Source organism: Neofelis nebulosa, chromosome X (genome assembly GCF_028018385.1).
Source record: "Neofelis nebulosa isolate mNeoNeb1 chromosome X, mNeoNeb1.pri, whole genome shotgun sequence".
Taxonomy (NCBI): Eukaryota; Metazoa; Chordata; class Mammalia; order Carnivora; family Felidae; genus Neofelis; species Neofelis nebulosa.
Window position 1 is genome coordinate 97,407,365 of NC_080800.1, and position 14,558 is coordinate 97,421,922.

General features: G+C 46.0%; 1 protein-coding gene across 2 annotated transcripts in view; it reads left to right on the forward strand.

The window, feature by feature from the left end:
- The window catches only part of IL13RA1 (interleukin 13 receptor subunit alpha 1), a 68,234-nt gene extending 56,112 nt beyond the window's left edge, over positions 1–12,122 (forward strand). For both annotated transcript variants that reach the window (XM_058714244.1, XM_058714243.1), the window contains exon 11: positions 11,527–12,122. In XM_058714244.1, coding sequence (XP_058570227.1) covers positions 11,527–11,619 — 93 coding nt within the window. In that variant the 3' untranslated portion in view covers positions 11,620–12,122. The remainder of the gene's footprint in view (positions 1–11,526) is intronic.
- The last annotated feature ends 2,436 nt before the right edge of the window (positions 12,123–14,558 follow it).

A 14,558-nucleotide genomic window follows, 5' to 3' on the forward strand; every position in this document is an offset into this window, starting at 1 on the left:
GGAGACACTTTGAAGAACACTGTTCTGGGGCGCCTGGGTGGCTCAGTTGGTTGAGCGTTCAACTCTTTTTGTTTTTTTGAATGTTTATTTATTTGAGAGAGAGAGGGAGGGAGACACAGAATCCGAAGCAGGCTCCAGGCTCCGAGCTGTCAGCACAGAGCCCGGCACGGGGCTCGAACCCACGAACTGCAAGATCACGACCTGAGCCAGTCAATCAACCAACTGACTGAGCCACCCAGGCGCCCCTAGCGTCCAACTCTTGGTTTCGGCTCAGATCATGATCCCGGGGTCATGGGATCGAGCCCCGTGTCGGGCTGGGCACTGAGTGTGGAGCCCGCTCGGGATTCTGTCTCTCTCCCTCTGCCCATCTCCCCCACTCGCATGCCTGCTCTCTCTCTCTCTGTCTCTCAAATAAAAAGAAAGGAAAATGCTGTCATGGCTATTTTCCTTAGGAAGGAGGTTGAGGTCTGTGCGGGTACATGAGCGCCTCTAAGCAGTCATGGAAAGGCTACTACGTCATACAGTGTATTTATTCGGTGCTTTGCTTCTATTCCCTTCTTCCATGCTCGTAACCGTCCTTTGGTGTAGGTGCTGTAGTGCCGTTTTCTTGTTTTAGTACAGATGAGGAAACGAAGCCTCAGTGAGGCTAAGTCACTTGACTGCAGTCACACAGCTAGTAGGTAGTAAGGTGGGATTTGACCCAGAACTGTCTGATCCTGGAGTTGTCTCCCTCTCTCTCTCTCTCTCTCTCTCTCTCTCTCCACTCTGCTGCATTGCCTCTTGTAAGATAGAGTGTTTGTCCCCAGGAACCTCACTACCTTCTGAGAGTTCCATTTGATAGAGAGGGTTGGGGTAGGGGAGTTCCGAGAAAAAGGTTTGGAGTCGCATTCCGGCTGGCCTTACATGGGGAGGTAAAAGGAGTACCATTCTGACATCAATCTGGAGGGAATGGATTAGAGGGGTAGCCATGGGAGCCACCTGGGAACCCAGTCCTGAACTTGCCACATACACGCTTTGTTTGGCCAGCGTGGCGTATTTAAAATCTTTCCATTTGGCATGGCGCACACTCTTCCAGTTCATCTCTGGCCCTCTCATTCCCGGTTCCCGCCGTGGTTTCACATGTTGAGGTAACTCACGTGCCAGACCCCTGAAACACCTTTGAGTTTGCTACCCCTCTCAGCAGAATGAAGACGAGCCCAAGTGCCACGGTACGAACGCCCAATATCTGTGAACACGCGTTTGGACTCACGAATACATACAGGACATACAGCCCGAGCATCGATAAGATAAATTTCCAGCCCAATAAGTTTGTAAAGAGTGATAGTAGCCCATGCCAGCAAGTGGGACGGTGGGGGTGGGGGCCTGGCACTTCTCACGCACTTTGTGGAGGGCAACTTGGGAACACGTAACAAGAATCTGTGATCTTACAATTATACTTTTAGGATGAGGAGATAATCCAACAATGGCACCGGGATGGTCAGTGCAGCGTCTGTCTCTAACACGAAGACTTTAGAAGCCAGTGAGACACCCACAATGGAGAATTAGTGAAAAACCAGGTTAGGTTTTCAAAGCATTTGATGTCACAGCGAACTGCTCCTGGTACAAGAGTAAGAAACATCATAACTGCATAGTACATTACAATCCTAACTTTTATAAAACCACACGAATGTACGCATAGAACAGTGAGTGGAAAGAAAGGAGTCAAAATGATCATCTGGGCAGAAGGACCGCGTGGATAATTGATGTTATTCTCTACCTTTCTGAAATTTCCAGATTGCCTATCACAAGCACATATTACTTTCGTAATAAAAGAAGCCCTGTACAAGTTATTAAGGGAAAAGAGAATATTTTGGCCATCTGAGTTTGAGAGATAATAGGGACTTGAACTTAGGTGGTAGCAGGGGAGATTGACGCAAGAGACATTATTAAAGGCGACTCATTACAACTTGGGGACTCTGTGGGCGATGAAAGGTACGGAGTAAAAATAATCTCAAGGTTTCGAGCCTGAGTGATAGAGTGAACGGCAGTAACATCGACAGCGAAATCAGATCAATTATCTGTCTCAGAGATGGGAAAATTGCTTTTTTTCAATTTGCTGTGTAGAGGATAATATGTTATCCCGATGAGTCAGAGAATTCTATAATTTAGCGAGGCGGATACGCTGACAAGATGGACTGCTAAAAGCATAAGATGTTTTTGTTTGTGGTGGTTGCAGACCATTAAATGAAATCAGGGTTTAAAACTAAAAGTGTAATACAAATGCCAGACAGGGGAAAGGGGAATGGAACAAATTTTCATGTTTTCTTTTTAAGCAAATGAATCATCTTTTCTCTGCACGGCACCAAGCCTTATCAATTGAACTGTATATGCAGCAGAAAGATGAGCCTTTTACTTCTAGAATTATCGAATTATAGAATGAACATGGCCCTAGGGGTCATCCAGTGAGGTGGATGTTTTACATGTTGAATTATTTATCTTTTTTTTTTAATGTTTATTTATTTTTGAGAGAGAGACACACACACACACAGAGTGTGAGAAGGGGAGGGCCAGAGAGTGGGAGACACAGAATCCAAAACAGGCTCCAGGCTCTGAGCTGTCAGCCCAGAGCCCGATGCAGGGCTCGAACCCACGAACCTCGAGATCGTGACCTGAGCCGATGTCGGACGCTCAACCGACTGAGCCGTCTGAGCGCCCCGAATTATTTCCCTTTAATTGTCAGTTTTTAAAACTCTTAGATGCTAGTCCTACCCCTTCATTTTAGAGATGGGGGGGCAGTGGGCGCCTGAGAGACCTTTCTCCAGGACTGTCATACAGACAGGCCATTGCAGAACCTGAACCTGAAGCCATCGTAGCCCAAATTTGGTGTCTCCTGAGCCTGAAAAATAAGCCATGCCCTTTCTAAACGCTCGTCTTCCACGCTACACCACCTATAGTGGTTCTTTTCAGAAATTTATGTAGGTGTGGCCGCAAATAAACGAAATCCTCCGTATAGTTTTCCTTAAGGTTTCCACTGTTTTGACAGTGTTTTGCTTGTCCCCATGGTAACGCTGTGGCCAACAGCGTTTCTTCCTGTTGCTCTGCTGCTTGCCTTTTTCTTTGTGACTAATTGGGCTGCGGGCCATGTCTGGGGGCAGGGGGCTGTGCGGAGGGAATTTCTTCTCCTCCTGCCTCTGCCTTTCTTTTTCACCCGTAAAAAATGATCTATTCTTCCCCCGCTTCTTGGAAACCAGTTATGTTTTCAGTACCGTGCCAGTTTAACATTCCTGATTGGAAAGCGGCTTGATAACTTGGAGTTGACTTCCAAATGCTGCTGAGTTGTTGGTTTTTGTGGGTTTTTTTTTTCCACTTCAGTGTGTATCTTTAAAAACAAGGAATGCAAAAAAAAAAAAAAAAAGAAGAGGAAGAGGAAGAAAAGAAAAACCAGGAACGTAACCAAAATAGCATGGCTGCGCTTTCAAAGTGATCCGTTCTTTACTCTTGTCTAACAGTCCATTGTAAAACTTTTCCACTTGTTGGGAGACAGGTAGTATCCAGTCCTCCCGCCGTTAGGGAGGCTGAGATTGAGCGCTGTGTTTAAGGTGCTGACGGGGTGTCCCCTCCAGCCATTTACACTGATTTCCAGCCCCGTGCCGCCTGAAGATAGTCCTCGTGGTGCTAAGTTAGCACCCTGTCAGCTCTTCAGCTGATGCTTTTTTGTGCCGTTTGGTCTCATCGATCAAATCAATGATTTCAGCAGGCGTCGTGAAATGATGATTTTCCTATCATCGAAACTACATTTATGAGCTGGCCCTTAGTACTCCAAGGCTTTTTGGTTGTTCTGAAATTCTGTTTCTGCTAGGAAGGCAGATACGCCTTTCACTCTTTCCCTTTCATTTTCATTGTGAAGCGGGGTTTGGGTCCATCAAATGGTACCAAATTAGTTCCCTTCACACCACATTCAACTGGTTCTTTTTTTTTCTTTTAATGTTTATTTATTTTGAGACAGAGAGAGAATGAGAATCCCAATTAGGCTCCACACTCATTGCAGAGCCCGACAAAGGGCTCGATCTCACGACCGAGAGATCATGACCTGAGCTGAAATCAAGAGTAGGACGCTTAACCAACTGAGCCACTCAGTCGCCCCCCCGCCCGCCGCTTTTAAGTAATCTCTACCCCCAACGTGGGACTCGAACTCACAACCCCGAGATCAAGAGCCGCACGCTCTACTGACTGAGCCAGCCAGGTGCCCCTCAACTGGGTCTGTTTTAAGCTGCAGCGATTTTCGAGGCATGGCGATCCACAATTCATATTGTTCCACTTTCTTTGTGAACGTTGATCTGCAGAAGACTGGGGCATGTAATCTGTCGACTTGTATTCCTACAAAAGGCCAGTGTTTTGCATGGTGCTTAGGTGGCCTTGAGGCCCACTTCACTTCTATGGAAAATTCACTGTGGGAAATAACCAAATCTTGAAAGTCTTCTTAAATTGGGATTTAGCATTCCACTGTGCCACGAAATTTTTTTCTTTAAAATATAAAAGCCTGTATAGCGTGCTGCCTTTTCTAGAATTGGATGACTAACAACCAAAAGCCGGTCATGTTAGCTTCCCAAACACTGATTTGTTTTCCATCTACGATGTTTTTCATATTTGGCCATTATTCTGTTGTTGATTACCTTGTTTTAAAAAATTGGCAGTGTGAGCTGAATTAGGGACTGGTAATTTTGTGGGTTCAGTTTTTTTTCTACAAGTAATTTTGAAATGAGACTGGCATATAATTTACGAAATTGAACAACAGGTCAGAGCATTTGTTCCCTTTTCTTACATAGATATATTCATAGAAGCAGTCCTCAGGAAAAGGCCATGATGCTGATAATGGGTGGAAATGAGAATAGTCCAAGTTTTAGGAACGAAAAAAGGCAATCGAAAAAATGAATGTCTTCTTGGAAGCCATCTCTTCTGCGCTGTTCACTTTGTTAAAATAAATTGGTTTTCTTCCTGTCCACCACAGCTAACCCATTGGGTCTAATGACTAGAAACCAACGAAGGTGTGATGTTCAGCACGCATTTTTTAAAAATGAAAATATTTTTCCTTTTAAAAGCAATATGTATTCATTACAGAGACATGAGAAATACAGAAGACCAAAAGAGAAAAGGCTAAAAATCACTCTTCGTCCTGTGACCCAGACAGAACCCTCTTGAATGTTGTGGGAACAACATAGAGAAATGGAACTTTTATTGGGCAGTGGGGTAATAATGACGACAGTAATAATGGCTTGTACTTACTGAACTTCTGCTTTGTAGCAGACACTCTCCTAAGCACTTCCCTCGTTAGTTTGATCCCCTCTTGCAGTTGGTATTCTCTCCAGTACACGGATGAGGACGGTGAGGTACCATGGCAGGGTGGCGGGGGGGGGGGGGCGGGTGGTGGTAATGTGTGGCTCGCTCCAGATCACATTGCGAGGACACAGCAGAGCTAGGATCCAAACTTAACGAGCACGCGTCAGAAGTGGGACCCGGACCCAGGCATCCTGATTCTCCAGTCTAGACTCTTAGCCAACCATATGATGTGTTTTAACGACATGCTCATATTTAATTTTATTTGAATTTAACAGATGAGAAAGTAGCAGGTGCAACTGAAGGAATTTCTGAGCATTTGACAAATTATAAAATAAGTTTCAGTGATCACTAAAAAGGGCAGTTTTTCCCTGTGTCCTCCCCTCTGTCTGTCTGTTTCGAAAGCTGTCCAGTGTCTGCATTGTCAGTGCATGTAACTTACATACTATGGTGTGTCCCCTATAGCCTACGTTTGGTCTTCGTTCCGTGGGGCTATTTCTGCTCACTACTGGTCTTTATGTTCATGTCTCCCCAGTCACTTTGGTGGTTGGAAGCTCTAAAAGTTTTCTCAGGGAGGATTCAGGGGACCAACGTTTCCTGAATTATTTGCACATTGATGGACTTTGCTGCATTAATCATTGAAGATCAGTTTAGCTAGATACAAAGTCCATGGCTCACAGGTTCTTGCCTCGGGTATCTTAAATATGGCATCCACTTTCTTCTGGCATAAAATGTCGAAGTCGGCTGACAATATAATTTTCTCTCTGCGTTAAAACACTTGGTCTTGGGGCACCTGGCTGGCTCAGTCAGTCGGTGGAGCGTGCGGCTCTCGATCTCGGGGTTGTGAGTTCGGGCCCCACGGTGGCTGTCGAGCTTACTTAAAAACAAACAAACACTTGGTCTTTTCTGTCTGGTTGTCAAAAGTTTTTTTTTTTTCTTCAATGTCCGGTAATTTTGCCAGAACGTGCCTTGGTGGTGGTGGTGGTCAGCCTGGCCTGATTCTCTGAGGGATATGGTGTGCCCCTTTCAGTATGTAGTTTCAGATGTCGTTCTTTTTTTAATTTCAGTAAACATGTCTCCACTTCTGGATTTCAGTTATTGTGTTCCCTTTTCTTTGCCCGTCTTCTGTATTTGTTACATCCTCTTGAATAATCTTTACCTGCCTTCGTGTTTTTTAAATGTCTACGCCCGACACGGGGCTCGAATTTACAACCCCAAAATCAAGAGTCACATGCTCTTCTGACTGAGCTAGCCAGGGGCCTCTCATTTTTTAAAAAAAATTTTTCTTGAGTTTATTTGTTTATCTCGGGAGGGAGAGAGAGAGAGAGAGAGAGCGAGCACAAGCAGGGGAGGTGCAGAGAGAAGGAGAGACAGAATCCCAAGCAGGCTCCGCACCATCAGTGCAGGGCCCGACTCGGGGCTCGAACTCCCGAACCTTGAGATCATGACCTGAGCTGAGATCAAGAATTGGACGCTTGACCGACTGAGCCACCCGGGTGCCCCCTCATTTTTTTTTTAGTTAAAAAAAACCCCTGCTTTTCATCTGCTGTTTCTCTTGAGGTATTATCTGTTGTGTTCATTTGCCCCTGTGTTCCTTTTAGCTTAATCTTCATTTCTGAAATGATTTTCTTTTCCTTCTCATTCTTTCCTGAATCTTAACAGGTCATTTCTGAGTTGTTCTTATTCTAAACGTTTATGTTCTTTCACATCATGTGCATTATTTTCATATCATATAACTTTTTCTTAATATATGTGAGCTAGCTTTAAAATATTGGACTATAATTTCATGTAATTTGAGGGGACATTCTTGCATGTTTTAATTCTGCCAGGATTTTATTCCGTTGCTGATTTTCACATGAAATTCATTTCCCTGATGTTTTAGAAGGAGGCTTGATTCAGGACAGTTTTCTTTTTTCCCCAGTTTCATGGCTATGGAGTTCCATCTTCTAGCACATTTTACAATTGTTCAGAATATAGTGAATTTCTTACCGAAATCTCCCCCACCTTGTCTTGCCTCCCCTACTTTTTTTTTTTTAATGTGTTTTGAAATTTATTTTTGAGAGAGAAAGAGAGAGAGAGTACAAGTGGGGGAAGGCCAGAGAGAGAGAGAGAGAGAGAGAGACAGAATCCATAGAAGGGTCCAGGCTCTGAGCTGTCAGCACAGAGCCTGTCGTGGGGCTCAAACCCAGAACCCATGAACTGCGAGATCATGAACCTGAGCTCGACCGACTGAGCCCCCCAGGCGCCCCCTGCCTCCTCTACTTCTACCTGGACTTTCTGTTTGATCTCTTTTGTCTCTGTCCTGCCCAGTGTGGAGTCTGTGTGCACTGGTGGCTCCTCAGAGTGGCCCTTTGCCCGGGGAGGGAGCTTGGGGTGATCTCAAGAGTTCATAAGGGCCGGGCAGCTCCCAGGCTATACCATGGACTCCTCGTACCCGGTCACTATTCGAAAGGGCAGACCCGTGCCGGGCTCACTTGCCGTTCATAAATTAGCTTGCTGGTGTCCGGGCTATTTTAGAGTCCTCGTATCTGTCAAATGTCCTGCTGGTTCCCCTCCCCATCCTCCCCCATGACGGATTCCACTGCGCTCTTGTTGCTGGCTCTGATCTGTTCTAACCATTCATATCTCAGGGTCCATGGGGGGCATCATTTTGTCCCGGTTTCGTTGTAGATTGTGTCTGTGGGTCCGAGTTTTGCTCTCGACTTACCCGACTTCTGTTTCCTGCTGTGTTCTTTATGGTGGCGTCTGCGGAGATTCAGACGCTATGCCGCCGACCACTGCCTTTCTCCCAGAAATGCTCTGTATACTACAGACCACGGGCCAAATCCCGTCTGCTGCTTGTTTGTCTACAGCCTGCAAGCTAAGAGTGGTTGTTATACTTTTAAGGAGTTGAAAAGATCCGAAGAAGAATACTACATCTTAGCACATGAAAACTATTTGAAACTCAAATGTCAGTGTCCCTGAACGTTTTGTTGGAACCCAGCCATACCTGTTCATTTACGTGTCATCTATGGCTCTTGTCGTGCTGTAACAGCAGAGTGAGTTATTGGGACAGAGACTCAAAGCTGAAAATATTTATCATCTGGCCATTGACAGAAAAAGTTTGCCAACCTTGGCCTATAATATACTTTTTGATGGCTAAATAGTATTCCATCGTGTGACTGTATCATAACGTACCTAACCAAGTCCCTATTACTGGGCATTTAGATGACGTCTAAACGTCATTATCATAGGGATCATTTCACAGCTATATTAGCATATATGTTTTATTATTTTGAGGGGATAAATTGTTGTAAGATTGCCGGATCAAAGGAGATTACACTTCTTAAACTCTGTGATTAATATTGGCACATTATCATCCAGAAAGGATATGCAGGGTAAATATCTATTACGGTTACTGTTTCGATAAATTATGGTGCATTCAGGCAACGAAATATTATGCACAGGGCAAAGCAAATGAGGTAGATCTGTTTTACTGATATATAAAAATATGTAATATATGTTGTCAAATGAAACACCCTGGTTTCAGATGTAGAGTCTGATTCCCTCGTGTTAAGGAAAGGGGAGTGCTAGAACACATACTCCGAAATCGTTCACAAGAAGCGTAGATGACAAGTCGGTTGTACCAACTTATGTACCCTGTCTCAGTGTCTCCGTGGTGTCTCCGTGGTGGTTTTGCCACGCCTTTGCTAGCGTGAGTGTATCTAATTTAAAAAAAAAAAAAAAATCTTGCCAACTGACAAATGAGAAAAGGGCATCTTGTTTTAAGATTTTTTTCTTTTTTTGAGAGAGTGGGTGAGAGCAGGGGAGAGGAGCAGAGAGACGGAGAGAGAATCTTAAGCAGGCTCCGCGCTCGAAGCACGAAGCCCCGTGCGGGGCTCGATGCCAGGGCCCCGGGATCATGACCTGAGCTGAAATCCAGAGTCTGACACTCAACTGACTCAGGCTCCCCAAAGGGCATCTTGTTTTAATTTTATGTATCAACTTTCATATTTCCTGGTATGTCCATCGGCTTGAGGTAATTCTGTTGTGAAATTCTTGTTCATTGTCCATTTTTTCCCTTCCATATTCATCTTTTGGAAACCTTGTAGTTTGTGAAGCTCTTTGGGTCTATCAGCTACTAATCCTTTGCTTGTCATCTGACTGCCTTTGTATGGAATTTAGGGTGATTAACGATGTACGGAAGTTTTTTTTCTTTTTTGTGCACGCAGATCTTTATTTTCTATGTGTAGGAAGCCTCTTTGTATCTCAGACTTATGTAGTTGTTGCCCAGTGTATTTTTCTAGAACTTACTTGATGTTGTTTTTTACATTTAGGTCTTTAATCCACAGGGAATTTACGCACGTGGGCCGTCAAGTAGGGCTTAACTTTATTTTTCAAATGCTTAGCCAGTTGTCTCAGTGCCATTTATTGAATAAGCCATTATTTCAAGGTCATGGAATTGTTTTCAGATTGTTTTTTTTTTTTTATTTGAAGTCTCTGCATCTCATGTTTTCAAAACTCCCGGTTTGTTGATTTGATTCACGCCAAATAAAATTTACTCCTTGAGCCTACGGTTAGAGGAGTTTTAGCAAGTGTGTGCACTTTTGTAGCCACTGCTCCCGTCCAGATACAGAACGTCTTCATTGTCCTCTGCAAAGTTCCCTCATGCCCCTTAGTAGTCAACCCCCTCACTCCTGACCCTCTACCCTTGCAACCACTGATCTGCTTTCTGTCCCTAAATTTTTACCTTTTCCAGAATGTCCTCCAACTGGATTCATCAAATACCTCCATTTTCGAGTCTGGCTTGTTTCACTAGGCATAATGCATCTAAGAGACATCCATGTTGTTGCATGTGTCAGCAGTTTACTTCCTTTTGTTGCGGAGCGACATTCCATTGTAGCGCTGTACCACGGTTGATTTAGCCACTCACTTGTTCAAGGGCGTTGGGCTCGGTTCCACTTTGGGGCTTTTATGAGCAAAGGCTACTGTAAACATTCATGTAGAGGTCTGCGTGTAGATCGATGTTCCCTTTTCTCTTGGGGGGATACCTGAGAGTGGGATTTCTGGGTCATGCGGTAAGTGTACGCTTCGTTTTCTAAGACGCCATCAGACTGTCTTCCATAGTGGCTGTACTCTTTGACACTGCCGCCAACAATAGATGAGGGACCTCGTTACTCCGTGTCTGGCAGCACTTGGAGTTGTCAGTATTTTTTATTTTAGCCCTTCTACTAGGGGTGTGAGGGTTAAATAATTTAGAAGAAGTTGGAAATTTTAAGCATCGTTTCTCAACTCTTCCCTCCATATGCTTTCTGTGAAGAGCTAGATAGTCAATATGTTTGACTTACCGAGCCCTTCGGTCTTCGTCACGGCAACTCACCTCCGCCGCAGTAGCATGAAAGCGGCCACGGACAGTACAGAAGCCGATAGGCGTGGCTGGGTTCCAATAAAACTTTATTTACAAAAACAGCCTGCTGGATTCTGCTCTTACGCCATAGTTTGCATAGACACCGGCTTTCGTCTAGTGACTTTATTTTACAGATGAGGGGACTGAGCTCAGGTTCCACCCTTTCCCTTGAGTTATAAGTAAAGAAGGCAAAGGCCAGGATCTTGGCTTTTACCATAAGAGACACACTTAACATTGAGCTCAAGATGAGCTCACCTTACGCATAATTCCTGGTTCTAGCAAATGCTGTCACGTGAAACTGTTAATATAGGGTCTTTACAAAGTTGTAACTGCGGTAAGACTTTTTTGGGGACATTTTATATACCGCCATTGGCCTAGATGCTGGTTGACATTTGGAGCCTATTCTGTCTCTGGAACAGAGGACACATTTGGGTAGTAAGAAAATAAAGGAAGTGACAGTTAAAGTAAGGAAAAGCACTGCCACCCTATTCTTCTTCAAGAGACTCGGTTTCCAGTTTCGAAGATGCCCAAATGTATCTCCTGAGATAGCTCTTTTTTTCTTTTCCTCTGACATAGCTCTTAAACGCTGCGTCACGATCCCACGCTCTCCCCCCACCTCGCATGTTAATTCCTGATTGTTTCGTTTCATTGTTCAAACAGACGAAGATCCTTAGGTCAAAAAAAAAAAAAAAAATCAAAACCGTAACAGGAAGGCATACACTCATGGTTCCATGCACGCAAACCTAAAATTAGGCCCTGGCTGGGAGTCCTCAGGGAGAGAACATTGTTTAGAAGAGTCATCGTGTGTGTGTTTTCTTCCCTTCCAGCACTGGAAGAAGTACGACATCTATGAGAAGCAAACCAAAGAAGAAACTGACTCTGTTGTGCTGATAGAAAACCTGAAGAGAGCCTCTCAGTGACGGGGCTAATTTATTTTACCCTTCGACGTGACGATTCATCCCACTCTCCGTTTGTTATCTGGGAACGTGTTAAATGGAAAGCGAAACTACTGGGCCATTTAAAAACAGGCAGCTCGTAAGAGCCACGGTCTTCATGTCAAGTCGTGCACTGAGAAACTAAACACAAGGGGCTCTTTGGCGAAGAGAGCGGAGCCATTGTCGTTGAATTAGAAAAGCAGACCTCCCTCGCGAAGGCTTCAAAGTAGGGGGCAAAGCAAACAGCGGTGATGGCGGTAGAGGTCGTCTTATCCAGAGTTGTGACGACTTCTGAGGGTTCTGTGCCTGCTTTGTACGCTTTGTGTCCCACCACACCGATGCATTTTATGTGGGGCTGGGGGGGGGGGGAACTCATTCTGGATGCAGGCGCTAATGCCAGACTTGAGTCACGGCGAGCATCTACCAAACGAACTGGATGGGATCTGTCACAAACGAAATTGATGAAACCTATTATCCGTTGTTCGGGATCTCACGGCGTGTTTGTGGCTCTGTAAACCCTTAGCAGTCCGGACTCGTCAGCCCCCTGAGCAGCAGCTTGCCCCGCTTTGGGAGGCCCGGGCGTCAGTGTTGGCCACGAGCGTGGCCACGACGGCAAGAGCCTTTCAGAGCCGTGGCAGGCTTTTAAGGGCAGTGGAGGTCGAATGCCTTATTGGGCGTTGGGATCTGCCCCGTGCCATCTCTCGTGGCGTCTTGTTTCTTCTTCACCTCTGCTACTCCAGTCAAATACTCCGCCCGTGTCCAGATCGTGCTAGGCCCCCGGGTGGGAGGCACCACTCAAAGGGTTGACGGTCCAGTTGAGACGCCTCTCTTCTGACCCCTCTGTCTCCACCAGTCATTTTCCAGAGCTTTCGGCTCCCCGGGTCCCGTACCCGTTTCCCCTGCCCCATCGGCGCCCCCGTTCCCGCCGTCGTGTCCTTCTGTCCCCTTTCGCTAGCAACTAGAATATAAAGCTGCTCAGCACACCTAGAAGAGCAGGGAGGACTCTGCACCTCAGGTAAAGCGTGAGGCGACTAAGAAGCAATGACTGATTCTTGCATGTTTTGTATGTAACTTCTTGCATGAGTCTGCGTTCGTTTGAAGGTTTTCAGCGCTTACTATTTCTCTATGCATTTTTCTAAGCAGAAAGGAGGTATTCTCCTCACTTAGAACTTCACTGGTCGTAGGGGCGCCTGGGTGGCTGGGTCGGTCGAGCGTCCGACTTCGGCTCAGGTCTTGATCTCACAGCTGGTGAGTTCGAGTCTCACGTCGGGCTCTGCGCTGACGGCTCGGACCCTGGAGCCTGCTTCGCGTTCTGTGTCTCCCTCTCTCTCTGCCCCTAACCCATTCGCATTCTGTCTCTGTCTCTCTCAAAAATAAATAAACATTAAAAAAAGAAAGAAAAAAAGAAAAGAACTTCGCCGTTCGCTTCAGAAGAGGAGAGTCCCGTCTTCCCCTTCCCCCGTGCTGCCCCAAGTGGTTACGAGTAGGTTTTGCATCTTATATCGATAGCTTCTGAGGCTCCAACATTTGTATCCATTTTTGTTTGGGGTTTTTTTGGCCTACCAAGTGAGGGCTCCACCGGCACCCAGCCCTACAACACATGCACAGAGACGTTCCCCTCTGCTCCTCCTCTTTCCTCCAGGTTTAACGAAGCGTGGAACTGAGGGGTCCCCCTCGCCCTCCCCCCCCCCCCCCGCCCCCCAGTGTTTCTCACCTCAGGCACACGGACTCAGATTCCTGGTAGGAACTTGAAAGCCCGACGACCACAAGTTCTGCAGACATCCACCTGTTGGATGCGGCCCAGGCGTCGTGACCGGCGCCGCTCCGGTGGGAGATGCCCGCTCGCCGCAGGTTTGGGCGAGAGTGGCAGCCTGCCGGCCCTGGCTGGGGTGGGGGAGGGATGTGCCCCTCGCCAAGGGTAGATGTCAACGGGTTTCCTCCCTGGGCTGCCTTTTTTTTTTTTTTTTTTTTTTTTTTTTTTTTTTTTGGAGGTCACATTGGGGTGGGCGTAGTAGATGTCCCCACTTCGTTCTCAGGTTCTCGGGCAAGGACACTTGGTTTCCCCGCGTAGGAGCGAGATTAGTTCCTCGTCAAGTCTTTTGCAGTTTCTCGAAAGCAACACACCCACTAAACGCCTCCCCGAGAGCCATTTTTTTCCCTGGTTTTCTATGTAGATGGCAGCCAGGGGGACGCCTTGGTATTACGAGTCACCGAGGGGCTGCCGGTGTTGACGGTCACAGCCTGGAAGCGGGGAAGCTGTATCCGGTGCCACTGTCCTCTTTTCGCCGTAAGATAGTCGAGGGAAAGGGGGGCAGCGAGTTCCGGGACTAGCCAGGGCCGTTCTATAATTACGGAAAAGCGACCCCCCAGGTCTGGGAGCGCGTGGGAGACTTTAATACGTCAGTGGGATTTCCATCACCTGTAGGAAACTGGTAGGTTCGTTTGCTGTCTGATGCCTCAACTCTATGGATTGTTTTTCTCCACAGACCTAAGTAAACCCACTGTAAGGATGGTCATTCTTATTCTTTCATTAAGTTGTTCCTTTATCTGGGCACTGGAGGGATACGTGAAACAACGTGAAGAATATTTTTTGGTAATGCCTTCAAACTCGGGGTCATCTTGTTTAACTTCTTAATAGGAAAGCTTGAGTGAAATAAATATTGTCTTTTTGTATGTCACCCACGTGTTCTCCTGTGGTCTCATTTTGGGGTAACGTGTCGTAAGGAGCGCGTGGCGGAAAAATCGGAGTTAAAAGAATAGATGTTGTGGAAAAAAAAAAAAAACGAAGACTGTGATTTTTGTCTTGCAGCCATTTCTCGCAAGCTTCCCTGCTGTTCTCGGGATGCCTGTGTTTTCTTTCTTTTTCTTTTTTTAATGTTTGTTTATTTTTGAGAGCGAGGCAGAGCGTGAGGCAGGGGAGGGGC